This window comes from Schistocerca piceifrons, chromosome X, assembly GCF_021461385.2.
Source record: "Schistocerca piceifrons isolate TAMUIC-IGC-003096 chromosome X, iqSchPice1.1, whole genome shotgun sequence".
NCBI classification, from domain to species: Eukaryota; Metazoa; Arthropoda; class Insecta; order Orthoptera; family Acrididae; genus Schistocerca; species Schistocerca piceifrons.
The window spans coordinates 756,419,442-756,436,266 of NC_060149.1; the positions used below are offsets into that span (position 1 = coordinate 756,419,442).

Here is a 16,825-nt window from a genome sequence, read left to right on the forward strand (position 1 = left end):
GACCCTTTTCACCTCCTTCTTCATCATGGTGTAGTGGCGAGAACCAACTTGTCGATTATATAATGCTTTGAAATTCCTATCGCAATAGCAAATTCCCGATTGATCAATTTATTTTTTCCAATAATGGTCCTGCGATGACAAATATCAATACAGCCCCTCTGCAGATTGTTTAAGGGTATAACATGCAACTGAGCCGACATCAGAAATTCTCAGCTACCTCCAATGTAATGGACCTCCTACCAAATGTCTTAACTGTGGCAGTATCCGGAATTTGGAGGCAAGAGAAAAAAAAACCAGAAGGGTTTGGAAACTGGACAAATCCCACCAAATATACCAGTCGTGTCATCCACCAATAGGATGCATTGAAAAACTGCCCACACACAAAGAGTATCGATTTAATTAATTAATTAGTCAATCAGTCTGACAGAGTGACGGAATATTTCCAAGACATTTAAAGCTGGGGATCCACTGCTTTGTTCAGGACAAACGAGTGGCTAGTGTGGCATATGACAGACATTCTTCGCTAGGCAGGAAGTGGCCACTTGACAGAGAGAGAGAGAGAGAGAGAGAGAGAGAGAGAGAGAGAGAGAGAGAGCATATGTTTCAGGAGAAATTTCCCAGATATGAGTATCAAAGAGATTCCACCACTCGTATCAAGAGTTGCCACTACCTGATGCTTTGTCCAACTGGAGGTAGCCAGAGGGGTCAGGGGTAGGAGAGGAGGGAATTGGAGGGAGGAGGAGTTGGAGGGTTGCTTCTCCCAGCGTCCTCTGCCAGTCGTATTCTGAACCAACTCATTCAGTATCTGCACAGCAGGACGAGCACATTGAGCAGCTGCTTCCTCTGACCTGGTATGGAAGTTGTGTATTTCTGAGCAGATTGTGCAGGTGCTGTAATAGATGCGGCAGAGGATGCTGCCACGAACAAAGGGGACCATGGCTGCCATCCAGTCCCCAAAAAGAAAGGAGACACTGTGCTTTGCTGATTTGTACAGGATGGTCGAAATTTCCTCCAAGCAATGGCATGTGATGGGATGCAGCCACTTGGGATGTGGTAATACCACGATACGGCTGTCGGTGCGGCAGCCGACAGTGGTCGCGGGGCCAAAGCTTGTGTAGTGCTACCTCTTAGAGACTGGTGCGTGGTAAGATGTGAGGCATCTAGCACATTAGTGTGCAGTGTCCTACCCGGCACCACTCCTGGCATCTCTGCCCAGCGGTCACTGTGACGACGCTATCAAAATATTTTTAACAGTATAATTAAATACAGTGAGTTATGTTGACATCAGTTTTGTGATGACATTCCTTCTGCAGTCGGAAAAAAGCGATCTATTTAATTACTTCTTTTCGATGTATTTTACAAGACATGCATCTTCTCAAACAGCAGAGAATGATGAGCTTTTTCCACCAAATAAAGGGAAGCTTCAACTCCTGTGAATTCAGTTTCATAAATAAACAGTATGTCCTTTGCTGTGTACTTGACACTGATTTGAATTTCCTGTGATGAGATACTTCCTCTCCAGCAGAGACTGAGTCCCTTTCCTGCCAATATCTGATGGGGGGAGGGGTAGAGGGCGGGGGATTTACTACAGGGGAGGGGGTAACTAATTTTTGAATGTAATTAGTTCGTCAATTAAAAAAGCGTGCTCGTACCAACACGGAGGTGAAGGGAGAGAGGTAGTGTTGGGAAGCTTTCACAGAAGGACGAACTATCCCCAGGTGTTCATAAATCAACCCCCAGTTGTGATAAATCAATTAACAGATCAACAGGTTAAGAGGAGGGTTTAGTGGGTCATAAATCCATCAAGTTTGATCCTGAATGTATGCACCCTGCACTAACAAATTCTTTCAGAACCCTCATTACCCCCTACCCTCACTAACTCACTAATCACAACCTATAGATGAACTGCCTATATACGTAATTAAGTTTGTATGGAACCTTAAGAGCGAGAGTCTGATTTGCACATGACCAGATGTTTTCATAATATATGTATTCAGCAAATTTTGTACATTTTTGCACTCGTTCTTCTTTCTTAATGTAGACTTGCTTGGAGTATATTTTTCAAGAAATGTCCTATGTACAGTTTTCTTCAGGTTCTGCCAGACACATGAGCCATGCACAGTCTTCCAGAATATATTCTTATGTGCAGAACTTTTGATATGAGTTAAGTTTTCGTAAGTTAGCTGCCGCCTGGAGAAATTTTTAACTTCATTTTCACACGCAGAACCTGCCTGGATTTGATGGGCAACTGGAATTGCTTTTTGCAAGCTACCTGCGTCTCTTAATGAAATCTGAAAATGGTAGGGGAAAGTGTTGTACTTTGGAACAATTTTCTGACTTTTGCCTCTAGCCATCTTCTAATAGAAGTTTAATATGTTTTCTTATTCCATTTTGAAATGACAACGTTAATTTTTTGTGTGATGTCGTCTTTCTATGAAATTTCAAAACGTAAAGTGTTCCAATGTCTAACGTAGTTATGTACCTAGGAACAAATATTATATTGGAATTTAAAAGTGTTGCATTCGAGAAATTATTGTCATTACCGTATTTGATACTCTATTGTTAGAGTGTTACTCTTCTACACACCAGTAAGTGAAATCATATTAAGAAGGAGTATTATCAAAAACCAGTTACAAGTTAAAAACGTTTTTAAATAGAAGTTATTGGCAACTAATACAAATTTCCATTTTAAAGACAGCAAAAATTGTTAAGACATTAAGAAACTCAGTTCATTTGCAAATGTAACATCTTCTATGGTAGAAGACTTCCTTCTTTTTTCAAGGTACAAAGTAACGAATTACTGACGAGGAATAACTTCACCATCCACATGTTATGTAACTTGTTTTAAAAATACACATGTTTACTCACCATAAGACTCAGTAAACAACTGGCTGTACACTCTACATAGCTAAAATGTATTATACAGCAATTACTTTTGAATACATTGTGGGAGTGACAGTGATCAACGTGTTACAAATATTTAGTATTAAAAACAGTCTTGATCACGATTTATTTATTAAGGTGACCGGTTTCGACCACTACTGTGGTCATCTTCAGACCTACAAGTCTTATACAAAGCTTTAATTAGAGGCTATATACATTAAAGAAAATACACAAAGTTATAAAGCTATAAAACGATGAATTACCATTGAGTAGGAACCTCTTTCTGCTGGAAAATCCCTACTGGAGAAACCAGTGTACGTCTTACTATATATAATGGAGGCTCCGCCCACTTCTAACGGCATGATGTCATTACTAACCAATATTTGGTCAACATCTTGATGGATACAATCATTCTGAGGGTTGCATTTCTAACAATTTGAAAATATTACATACTATGGCAAAAGGACTACTGCTAAATACTTTAGAAGAAATTGAAATCTTTTCACTTCACAAAAATAATCCATTATCTGTTTTAAACGAACAACTTCAATTCAAAGACAAACATTTCTTTGAGCTTTTCGATGATCTGCTTTAGAATGTTCACTCTTCTGTCCTTCGTTTTTTAAAATTATTGAGACTTTTAAGAAATATTTTATCTTTACTTTGTAATTTTATTTCACCAAACATTATTTTATGACTGACTATCTGTTTTAGAATATTTGCTTATAGGCTTTTAGACTGCATATCGCTAATTCACATCCTTTTATTTTTGACACTGCGGCTCATAGTATTATAATTTTAAATTCCTTCCGTTTTCATTATTTTTATTTGTTTATAAGACTGGCATACAACTTAAGGAATAGCAATGCTTTTTAAAAATTGTCACATGTAATTTAAAAAATAAATAAAGAAATGCAATCTACATACGAACTTCATAGACAATATTTCATAAATATTGACAACTACTTCGTACCGTATTTGTGCAGCATGTAGTATGCATGTCAGGTAAAGATTATTGCAGCCTACTCATTGAAAATCGTTTCAATAAAGACATGTTGCTGTACATCGTCTGACGTGACAGTCTTCGCCATTCCACTTTCGCAACAACTTCGTTAGAAAGAAGCCTGCTGCTACATCTTTGCACTGGCGTTTATCCTCACCATGGCAACCACTAGTTTGCCTATCGACTTTACAACAACTTCAGTGGAAAGAAGCCTGCTGCCTCAACTTTGGAACGGCGTCCAACTTCACCATGGCAACCAGTGGTTCCAAATGGTTCACTAACAGGCCTTGAGAGGGCAGCCCATGTACTGCCAAACCGAAGTTCATTTATCCTACATATTTAAATACTTTTAACGCTTCTTAATTGACAATAGCTGTTTAATAATCTAAGTTGATGTGTGTGTTTATTTTCATTTCTTGACAATGTTCTTCTAACTAAGATATTTTACATTGTTATTCGACTTATAACTCATTGGTTAGTAATGACATCATGCCGTTAGAAGTGGGTGGAGCTCCATTATATATTGTAAGACGTGCACTGGTTTCTCCAGTAGGGATTTTCCAGCAGAAAGAGGTTCCTACTCAATGGTAATTCATCGTTTTATAGCTTTATAACTTCGTGTATTTTCTTTAATGTATGTAGCCCTCTAATTAAAGCTTTGTGTAAAACTTGTAGGTCTGAAGATGACCACAGTAGTGGTCGAAACCGGTCACCTTAATAAATAAATCGTGATCAAGACTGTTTTTAATAGTAAATATTATTCAGCACTTCAGTGCGTAGAATTCATAATACTGAAAGATGACAAGCCCCTCGGATAACCTCTTTTCATTCTTTGGTCACCTTTAGCCATGCAAATGGAGGGACGTTGACTTAGGTTAATGAGAAACATATTATCACCGTGATAGTATCTGCCAATTTCACTTCTTTTTCTTAATTTTCTTGTAGTCTGACTTGATGCCGAGTACTTTTAGTTGTTTTCTGCGCTTAATTTAGAAGCAGAGTGTGCTGGAAGCATGAGACACGCATCACGTTGCGAGGCCCGGTGGAATATGTTCCGCGGTGGGTAGGGGGAGGGGTTGTAGGCGCGCCACCCTTCGCAGATATCAGGTGGGGCGCCCACCTCCTGCCCACGGAGGGATGAAAGACGCTTGGGCACATGGAGTTGCAGGCACACAGCCCATTATCCATTTATATGATGGTTGGTGCATGGTCGAAATAGGAATGCCTTTGTTCCAGAAGACGGAAGTCTGTCAGTGGGCGACAGGCGCTGGGAGCTTGTGAAGCGACATGCTTGCGGAGATAAACATCTCCTGACTTTCCTAAAGACTTGAAAACAGCTCTGAGCTACATTATGGATGGACGCTGGAGCACAGATGGCTACTAGCCTCACGGCAAGCTCTTTTATGTCTTTTTTTGTTTTTAAGAAAAAAGGGGATTAATCTGATTCATTGGCTTGTTGACATTTCGGCGTTTTTGATTGTAAAATCTTACCTGTGAAACAATTACGCCATTGTGCAATATTGGAAACGTTTTAGAGGATTAGTGGGCATGTAGGGTTGGCTGGAAGACAGCAACAAGCTACGTTTTTGGAGTACTGGAGAGACATGGACGTGGAAGATGGTGATCAGGATTGGAATAAGAGAGAATGATTACGAGACTTGGAAGATGATGCAGCTAATGTCATGGATAGGAGGTGGGGGATAAATTGTGGCTGCATTCTCAAGTCACGGCGTCACTGTATCTCCACTCTGCTCACAGTTCAATGTGGATTATGGTAAGCATTGAATACAGCTCTGGCATATTAGGGAAACTAAGAGTATGATAGTTCAGTTGCAAGATAACTAACACTGGCTAATTTATCAGCACTTCCTCAGATCTGCTTGCGCCCACATGTTCCTCATGCCAATTATTCGACCTGTCTGCAAGTCCGAATCATATGCATATCCTGCAGTGTTGCTGCATTGCAATATTCCACTAAACTTAGACACAATAGCTATCATGTACTCACACTTTTCTTCTGCTTCTTCTCTCTCTCTCTCTCTCTCTCTCTCTCTCTCTCTCTCTCTCTCTCTCTCTCTCTCTCTCTCTCTCTCTGTGTGTGTGTGTGTGTGTGTGTGTGTGTGTGTGTGTGTGTGTGTGTGTGTGTGTGTGTGTGTGTGTGTGTGTTTGTACATGTACTGAAAACAAGCTCATATCTCTCAGGCATGAACATGCAGGAGTAACGTTGGTAACGCTCAGTCAAGGACGGTGTAATACTTTCCATTTCCGACAGTGTAGTTCATATATCGATTTTTGACCTGCTTGTATAGCATAACGCGCAGCGCGCTAGCTTGCGAGTGAGAGAAGAACGCCAGAACACGATCGAATCCGAGCGGCGGATTAACGAAAGTGGACTGATACAACAGCAAACCTGAGTTTTTTTTTTCTTTTTCTTTTGCAGCTTCACTGGCTCATTCAAGCAACTGCTGTTTTGGTCTCTATATTCCAACTCAGAGAATGTGATACGCAAACAGTTTAAATACGTTAAAACACAGAAAAATGTTCACACGATTCAGAGAGAGTTGCCGACACGATGAGTTCCCTCTCTTGGGTTACCTTCACGACACTGATGTCACGAAGGACATCCGGCCACACAGTTAAATCCACACAGCCATGCACGTTATAAATATGTATGTTTCACATCTCCTAAATCACTGGACAGATTTCACGAAGCTTGGTACACATCTTACTTAATCTCTGGAAAGAAATACTGTGGGAGTAAGAACCAGCAACCTCCTATTGGGGTAGTGGTGATAACTTGGACAGACAAGGGTGGAGGAGGAGTGGACAGAGAGAGGGAGATTCCAGAAACAGCGATCGTGTGAGACCCAACTCGCTTTATTTGTTCATGAGACCCAGAAAATATTAGATACAGGCTCCCAGGTATATGCTATTTTCCTTGACTTCCGGAAGGCGTTCGATACAGTTCCGCACTGTCGCCTGATAAACAAAGTAAGAGCCTACTGAATATCAGACCAGCTGTGTGGCTGGATTGAAGAGTTTTTAGCAAACAGAACACAGCATGTTGTTATCAATGGAGAGACGTCTACAGACGTTAAAGTAACCTCTGGCGTGCCACAGGGGAGTGTTATGGGACCATTGCTTTTCACAATATATGTAAATGACCTAGTAGATAGTGTCGGAAGTTCCATGCGGCTTTTCGCGGATGATGCTGTAGTATACAGAGAAGTTGCAGCATTAGAAAATTGTAGCGAAATGCAGGAAGATCTACAGCGGATAGGCACTTGGTGCAGGGAGTGGCAACTGACCCTTAACATAGACAAATGTAAAGTATTGCGAAAACATAGAAAGAAGGATCCTTTATTGTATGATTATATGATAGCGGAACAAACACTGGTAACAGTTACCTCTGTAAAATATCTGGGAGTATGCGTGCGGAACGATTTGAAGTGGAGTGATCATATAAAATTAATTGTTGGTAAGGCGGGTACCAGGTTGAGATTCATTGGGAGAGTCCTTAGAAAATGTAGTCCATCAACAAAGGAGGTGGCTTACAAAACACTCGTTCGACCTATACTTGAGTATTGCTCATCAGTGTGGGATCCGTACCAGATCGGGTTGACGGAGGAGATAGAGAAGATCCAAAGAAGAGCGGCGCGTTGCGTCACAGGGTTATTTGGTAACCGTGATAGCGTTACGGAGATGTTTAGCAAACTCAAGTGGCAGACTCTGCAAGAGAGGCGCTCTGCATCGCGGTGTAGCTTGCTGTCCAGGTTTCGAGAGGGTGCGTTTCTGGATGAGGTATCGAATGTAGTGCTTGTCCCTATTATACCTCCCGAGGAGATCACGAGTGTAAAATTAGAGAGATCCGAGCGCGCACGGAGGCTTTCAGACAATCGTTCTTCCCGCGAACCATACGCGCCTGGAACAGAAAAGGGAGATAATGACAGTGACACATAAAGTGCCCTCCGCCACACACCGTTGGGTCGCTTGCGGAGTATAAATGTAGATGTAGATGTAGAATAAATTGATAAAGAAACGGAAGAGGAGAAGATGGACAAATTAAGGGGAGAGGAGCAGATAGACATAGGAGAGGAAGATGGGCAGAGAGAGAAGGGAAGAGGTAATGGACAGAGAGAGGGGAGAGGAGGAGATTGACAGAATGGAGGGTAAAGAGGAAATGAACAGAGGGAGGGGAAGGAGGAGATGGACTTAGCGAGGCAAGGAGGATTGGTTGGTTGGTCGATTTGAGGGAGGGGACCAAACAGCAAGGTCATCGACCCTATCAGATGAGGAAAGGATGCGGAAGGGAATTGACTACGCTCTTTCAATGGAACCATCCCGGCATTTGCCTGATTTAGGGAAATCACAGAAACCCTAAATCAGGATGACTGGACGTGGTTTTGTACCGTCGTCCAGTGTGCCAACCACTCCGCTACCTCGCTCGGTGGCAAGGAGGAGATGGACTTAGAGGGCGAGGAGGAGATAGGCCGAGAGAAGGGGAAGGAGGAGATGGGCTAATACAAGACTGGAAGAAATACATACCCTGGTAACACCAGGCAGTCAGCTAGTAATAAAACAGAATTTGCCAAATGCTGGAAAAGAGAATCCTGTACAAGATGGAATGAGCGCTAGGGGAAAGAAGAAGCATCTACATCTAGATATCTACATTTACATACATACTCCGCAATCCACCATACGGTGCGTGGTGGAGGGTACCTCGTACCACAACTAGCATCTTTCCTCGCTGTTCCACTCCCAAACAGAACGACGGAAAAATGACTGCCTATAAGCCTCTGTACGAGCCCTAATCTCTCTTATCTGATCTTTGTGGTCTTTCCGCGAAATGTAAGTTGACGGCAGTAAAATTGTACTGCAGTCAATCTCAAATGCTGGTTCTCTAAATTTCCTCAGTAGCGATTCACGAAAAGAACGCCTCCTTTCCTCTAGAGACTCCCACCCGAGTTCCTGAAGCATTTCCGTAACACTCACGTGATGATGAAACCTACCAGTAACAAATCTAGCAGCCCGCCTCTGAACTGCTTCTATGTCCTCCCTCAATCCGACCTGAGAGAGATCCCAAACGCTCGAGCAGTACTGAAGAATAGGTCGTATTAGTGTTTTATAAGCGGTCTCCTTTACAGATGAACCACATCTTCCCAAAATTCTACTAATGAACCGAAGACGACTATCCGCTTTCCCCACAACTGCAATGACATGCTTGTGCCACTTCATATCGCTCTGCAATGTTACGCCAAAATATTTAATCGACGTGCCTGTGTCAATGGCACTAATGGAGTATTCAAACATTACAGGATTCTTTTTCCTATTCGTCTGCATTAATTTACATTTATCTATATTTAGAGTTAGCTGCCATTCTTTACACCAATCACAAATCCTGTGCAAGTCATCTTGTATCCTCCTACAGTCACACAACGACGACACTTTCCCTTACACCACAGCATCATCAGCAAACAGCCGCACATTGCTATCCACCCTATCCAAAAGATCATTTATGTATATAGAAAACAACAGCGGACCTACCACACTTCCCTGGGGCACTCCAGATGATACCCTCACCTCCGATGAACACTCACCATCGAGGACAACGTACTGGGTTCTATTACTTAAGAAGTCTTCGGGCCACTCACATACTTGGGAACCAATCCCATATGCTCGTACCTTAGTTAGGAGTCTTCAGTGGGGCACCGAGTCCAACGCTTTCCGTCTGATACCCTTCATCCATGGTTCGCAAGATATCACGTGAAAAAGGGCGAGTTGCGTTTCGCAGGAGCGATGCTTTCTAAAGCCGTGCTGATGCATGGACAGCAACTTCTCTGTCTCAAGGAAATTCATTATATTCGAACTGAGAATATGTTCGAGAATCCTGCAACAAACCGATGTTAATGATACACATATTGACTGGTAAATTGTTTCTGGTTGCAGGAGCGACAGTTGTGCTGGCGTGCCGAGACGAGCAGAAGGCGGAGGCGGCGGCGACAGAGCTGCGGAAGCGTCTGCAGAGCTACCAGGGCGCGGGGGAGGTGCGTGTCCAGAGGCTGGACCTCTCGTCGCTGACCTCTGTGCGAGACTGCGCGCGCCGCCTGCTCGAGCAGCACCCCAACATACACCTGCTCATCAACAACGCGGGTAAGGCAATTAGTCCACCGAAAAACATTGCGAATCGATTTTGAACAGCGAGGATAAGCTATGGGATGAGATTCCTATGAGGATAAGAAACACTTGCCAGAAATGTATGGTTTCCACCCTTGGGGGCTATTTTATTCATCCATTCCTGCCAGTGGCATTCATCGCCCTGAAATGTAGGTGGATAGAGTTAGTTAAGCCCCATGTTGAACCCTAGTAACGTGTCCTTCCCATAAATACACCCAGAAACATTGAAAATAGCAGACCAAGATGGGAGCATTGGATCAAATTGAAATTTATTAGAACTAATGACACGGATGAGAGATCCACATGATCCCTAAATCAAGACAAATGAACAAACAAGTAGACAAATACAATGTAACATCAGTAATGCATTGGACCACCTTTTGCTGCAATGCATGCTGCAACACGGTCCAGTATTGAGATTACTAGACGTCTGATGTTGTTCTGAGGCAGACTGGCCCACAAATCTTGAACAGCCACCTCCAGTGATACGGGGGCTTATGGTGTTTCACCTGGCCCCACACATGTCCTATAGGGGGTGAGTTCGGGGAGCAGTCCGGCTGTAGAACCGTTGCAACATAATGTTTTAAGTCTTGAGCAACTCGAGCTGTATGTGGATAAGCGTTATCTAGCTAGAAAAGTACCCCTGGTAGACCACGCAAAAAAGGTCTCACATGGGTCAAAAAATGAATTCTCGCCCCTAAAATGTTCCAAGTACGACAATTAGAGGGGAGTGGCAATCGTAGGCTATGGGCTCAGAGACCATTACGCTACCTGTGAGGATGATGCAGCGTGCGGCAGCATGGGAGGGACTGTACCGTTCACCAGGCTGCCTCCATACCTCTATGCAGTTAACATCTGTCCACATCATGAATTAGGATTCATCACTTAACACGACGTTTCGCCAGTCTGTGGCAGCCCACGTCGTTATGGCTTGGCACTACTGTAGACGGAGTCGCCAATGTCTCATTGTTAACGGCAGTACACAACAAGGCCGCCCGGATCTAAACTTCGCATGTACAAAGAATCTGGAAAAGGACTGTGAAACAACTGGTACCCATACATCTGCTTGTATTGTGGATCGAGTCACTATAGGATCCCTGATCGCTTGCCGCACGATCGTTCAGTCATCCCTCCTTATCCTCTTCCTGCCCGCTCCATACACAGTACATCGCACGTGGATGCCACATCGTGTCCACTGCGTTCAGCATCGTCTGACGGAACACTCCTAACAATCGACCTGGCGAGCCACACAGCTTATCGACCAACTTGCGGATTTCTTGTCGATCATCAGGCGCCTCTCAAACTGGCTTAACTATGAGAAATGTCCCCCCCAGGGGGTCCACAACTCTTTTGTGGATACGTGCGTGGCGAGCACGGGGCCCCGAGCCATTGCAGCCTTCTTTCTCTCCCGGGCTGCATTTCCTTTCCCTTCCCCTCCTTTCCCCTCCATACCCCTTTCCCCTCGCCCTCTCCTCTCCCTCTATTGGTGTCCTTGCTTATGTTGGCCCCCGCTATCCTCCTGGTTCTGTTGGTTTTACACTCCGGCTTTGTTGCGTAATCATCTCCTCCTTTTGGCATTCCTTGGTCCCCTCTGGGGTTTGACCTCCATTCCAAAATTTCTCTTCCGTAGTGTGAGCCATTTGGGGAAGAGCACCTTACCTAGTGTCTCCGACGTGTGCCCTCCTAGTACATTCCACCTTTTCTTTTACGTCGTTGTCTGATGCTAGGGTGCATAGCCAGCACGGTAGCCAGCCCGTGTGGTGGGGTCGCTATGTACCCTTTTGGTTGAGCCCCCTGAACACACAGGGATCACACTTCTGATACCTGAGCTGTGACCTCCTCATGCATGCCTTGGAGTGGTTGCTCGTCATCCTGGAGCATCGGAACTCCCGGCAATGGCCGCCGTGCCAGACGGCCCTTGCTGTGGCTGGGTGGCGCCCGTGAGGAGAGCCCCTGATCGGAGTGGGTGGTATCAGGGCGGACGCTATGCAGATGAAACGCATTCGGGTCCAAAACTCTGGCCGCTCTTCTGCGGCCGTCTCTCTGCGTGGTACTGATTCCTCAAGTGCTGCTTCTCTTGCCCCTTCGGCCTTCCCTTCCGTGGCTACCCCCTGGGAGGAGGGTCAGGCCCGTCGTCTAGGGGCAAAACCTTTCCCCCGTTATCTAGTTTGCACCAGGACTGATGGAGATACTTTCACCAGTGTCAAACCTTTATTCTTTGTGGAACACATTGAAGACAAGTTCGGCGAAGTGGACTCCCTGAGCAAGATGCGGTCAGGTTCGTTGCTGATAAAAACTGCTTCGGCTGCCCAATCTGCGGCCCTTCGTGCCTGTACCCATCTTGGCACAATACCCGTGTCCATTACCCCTCACCAGTCTCTAAATATGGTACAAGGTGTGATTTTTCACAGAGACCTCATCCTTCAAACTGATGAGGAACTTCGGGACAATCTCGGACGGCGGGGTGTTCACTTTGTTCGGCGTGTTCAGAAGGGTCCTAAAGATAATCGTATTGATACTGGTGCCTTTATCCTGGCCTTTGAAGGGGATACCCTTCCTGAGAAAGTTAAGATTATGGTCTATCGCTGTGATGTGAAGCCGTACATCCCACCTCCTATGCGGTGTTTTAAGTGCTTGCGTTTTGGCCACATGTCTTCTCGCTGTTCCCAGGACCCTCTCTGTGGTGACTGCGGACGTCTACTCCATGAGGGAGTCCCTGTGTTCCCCCTCCTGTATGTGTAAATTGTCATGGTAGTCATTCTCCACGTTCAGCAGATTGCCCAGTCTATAAGAAAGAAAAAAAGATACAGGAGTATAAGTCCCTTGATCGTTTAAGCTACACAGAGGCCCGTAAGAAATATGCACGATTGCACCCTGTGTCCATGACATCTAGTTACGCCTTGGTTACATCTTCATCCCTTCCTCCCCCTTCCTTACCCCCATCCCGGACCCCTCTCCTTCCCCCCTCCCCTGCGGCTCCCACACCTTCTCCTCTGGGCGCTGCTCCCCCTCCCCAGCCGGAGAAGTGTCCCACTCCTTCGGCGTCTGCCGGTCAAGGGCGCCTCTCCCGGGATGCCCCTTCCCGGCACCTTCCAGGTCAAAGGTCTGCTGCAGCGCGGCGACCGCGAGAGCCGCGGTCTATCGGCCCCCAGGTCGCCCGGTCTCTTTCTGTTCCTGATCTTGCTGCAGCTGGCTCCATTATGCCACACAGCCCTCCTCGATCTCAGCCTGAAAAGAAGAAGAAACAGAAGTCCCGGGACAAAGAGCCTCTGGTGTCACCGGAGGTCCCTTCCCCGACTTCACAACCGGATTCTGACCTGTCGTTTATGGATGTCGCCCCCTCCTTGTCGGTGACGGGTGGGGACCCGGCGGTATGACTGGATTTAGCGTGTTCAGCCCTCATTTAAACCATCGTTCTGTGGTTCTCCAATGGAATTGTAATGGCTACTATCGTCACCTTCCGGAATTGAAATCCCTTCTTTCGTCCTACTCAGCAGCTTGTGTGGTTCTCCAGGAATCTCATTTTACTGATGCTCACTCACCGACCCTCCGTGGGTTCCGTGTTTTCTGTCGAAATCGGGTCGGACCCTTGCGGGCTTCTGGTGGCGTTTGTACGTTGGTCCGTACAGACATTGCTAGCACGTGGATTCCTCTCCAGACTACATTGGAAGCGGTTGCTGTTAGGGTCCACTTAGACTCTGCAGTCACAGTATGCAATCTTTATCTCCCTCCTGACAGGACTCTTACACCTGCTGCCTTAACCACCCTTCTTCAGCAACTTCCTCCTCCCTTCCTCCTCCTTGGGGATTTTAATGCTCATCATCCTTTGTGGGGCAGTGCCTTTCCATCTAGACGAGGTCTTCTTATAGACCAATTTATTGCAGACCACGACCTGTGCCTTCTTAATGATGGCTCCCCTACTCATTTCAGTGCTGGTAATGGTACCTTTTCTGCCATTGATCTTTCTCTTTCTTCTCCCTCTCTCCTCCCTTCATTACACTGGTCGCCACATGACGACCTTTGTGATAGTGACCATTTCCCGTTGATTATCACGCTCCCTTCCTGCTCCCCGATGGAGAGGTTACCTCGTTGGTCTTTCCACCGCGCCGATTGGCCTCTATATACTGCACAGGTCGAGTTTTCTCCCTCTTTGTCGGGTTGTATTGATGACGTCCTACGTGACGTGTCTGACGCGATTGTTCGCGCTGCTAACCTTGCTGTCCCGCGCTCATCTGGACAATTTCGTCGTCGGCAAGTCCCGTGGTGGAGTACGGCCATTGCCATTGCCATCCGTGATCGCCGTCGAGCTTTGCAACACTTTAAGAGGCACCCATCTGTAGCCAGCCTTTCTACCTTTAAGCGCCTTCGCGCTAAAGCCCGTTATTTAATCAAACAGAGCAAGCGGATATGTTGGGAACGATTCGTTTCTTCCCTTGGTTCCACTGTCCCTCTGTCACGGGTATGGGCTACACTTCGCTCTCTCCAAGGTTGCCATCGGCAGTCCACCCTCCCAGGCCTTCACCTCCCAGATGGCATTTGTACAGACCCATTAGTTCTCGCAGAACATCTTGCGACCCATTTTGCAGTGGCATCAGCGTCGGCCTCCTATCCAGCTGCTTTCCTTCATCAAAAACAGCAGGCTGAAGCTGTCACCTTATGTTTCACCACTTGTGAGTCAGAATCTTACAACGAACCTTTCACTGAATGGGAATTTCTTTCTGCTCCATCTTCTTCTCACGATACGGCCCCTGGCCCAGATTCCATTCATAACCAGCTGCTTCAACATCTCAGTGCTCCACAACGGCACCATCTTCTTCGGGTGTTTAACCGTATCTGGCTCCAGAGTGACTTCCCTTCTCAGTGGAGGGATAGCATTGTGGTTCCTGTCCTTAAGCCTGGTCAGAACCCCCTATCTGTTGACAGCTATCGGCCAATTAGTTTGACCAATGTTGGTTGTAAGTTACTTGAACGGCTGGTAGCCCGTCGGCTCACTTGGGTCCTCGAATCTCGGGATCTATTGTCCCCTTACCAGTGTGGCTTTCGAGAGGGACGATCTCCAATCGATCATTTACTTCGCTTGGAATCCGCAGTTCGGCAGGCTTTTTCCCAGCGCCGCCATTTGGTTGCAGTGTTTTTTGACCTTCGCAAGGCCTATGACACGGCCTGGCGCCATCACATCTTACTAACCCTTCATCAGTGGGGTCTTCGGGGCCCACTCCCGATTTTTATCCGCCAGTTCCTGATCCATCGGTCATTCAGAGTTCGAGTTGGTACTGCTTTTAGTTCTCCACGGACCCAGGAGACGGGCATCCCACAGGGTTCTGTCTTGAGTGTCCTTCTTTTCCTCATTGCTATCGATGGACTTGTGGCCTCTGTCGGTCCCTTGGTCGCCCCTGCCCTGTATGTGGATGATTTCTGCATTTGGGTTAGTTCCTCCTCGATGCCATCTGCAGAACGGCAGCTCCAGGTGGCTATACGACGTGCCTCTGCATGGACCCTCTCACACGGGTTTCAATTCTCTCCTTTAAAATCGCGGGTGGTCCACTTCTGTCGCCGTACTACGGTCCACCCTGATCCAGAGCTCTATCTCGCTGCACAAAGATTGCCTGTGGTTCCACAGTTTCGTTTCCTAGGTCTTCTTTTCGACAACAAGCTCACTTGGCTGCCCCATATCAAACTCCTGAAGGTAGGATGTTTCCGTAAACTCAATGTCCTTCGCTTCCTTGCCCACTCCTCTTGGGGTGCGGACCGTTCCCTCCTCCTCCGTCTTTATCGTGCTCTAGTTCTGTCACGTTTGGACTATGGTTGTCAAGTTTATCGTTCAGCTGATCCTTCCACGCTGCACGTGCTGGATCCGGTCCACCATCGTGGTATCCGTTTGGCCACCGGTGCCTTCCCTACTAGCCCTGTTGATAGTCTCCTGGTTGAAGCTGGGACCCCCCCCCCTTTCTGTTCGGCGGTCCCAGCTTCTGGTGTCTTATGCCCTTACTATCCGTTCTTATCCCGCTCATCCTTCCTATTCTATCCTATTCCCAGACCATAGACGTCGCCCGCCTGACTCCCGCCCTCGGGCGGGTTTACCGGTTGGACTGCGCCTTGCGTCTCTTAACCGTGATTTTCGGCTTCCTTCTTTGTCCTGTCTTCCTCGCTCCCTCCCCTCCACCCCTCCTTGGTTAGTTCCTCGGCCTCGAATTCGGATGGATCTCCGCCGCGGTCCGAAAGATTCCACCCCCCCGGTGGTGTTCCGTTCCTTTTTCCGCCAAATTTTATGGGAGTTTCGGGATGCTGTTGTATTTTACACTGATGGCTCTAAATCTGCTGATCATGTTGGGTATGCCTTCACGTCCTTTGTTGGAACGGAAAATCATCTGCTGCCACCCTCATGTGGGGTGTTTACTGCGGAATTGATGGCAATTTCCCGGGCCCTTACCTTTATTAAACAATCCCAACAAAACCGCGTTTTGTTATGTACGGACTCGATGAGTGGCCTTCTTGCTATTGACCGGTGTTTTTCGCGCCATTCCTTGGTCTCTGCCATCCATGACCATCTCGCTGATCTTCACCGTGCTGCTTGTTCCATTGACTTCCTATGGGTCCCGGGCCATGTGGGTATCCCGGGTAATGAGCTCGCTGATCGTTTGGCTGGGGGAGCAGTTACTTACCCCCCGTTTTCTGTCACCCCTCCTGCAGCGGATTTACGGCTTCACATCAAATCCCACTTTGCACAGTCATGGGCCAATTCTTGGGAGGCTACTCCACTGTCTA

At 46.4% G+C, this 16,825-nt stretch overlaps 1 protein-coding gene across 1 annotated transcript in view; it reads left to right on the forward strand.

The window, feature by feature from the left end:
- Positions 1-16,825, forward strand: part of LOC124721232 (retinol dehydrogenase 13-like) — a 196,031-nt gene that overhangs the window by 136,080 nt on the left and 43,126 nt on the right. The window contains exon 3 of the mRNA XM_047246090.1: positions 9,833-10,036. Within this exon, the coding sequence (XP_047102046.1) occupies positions 9,833-10,036 (204 nt within the window). The remainder of the gene's footprint in view (positions 1-9,832; positions 10,037-16,825) is intronic.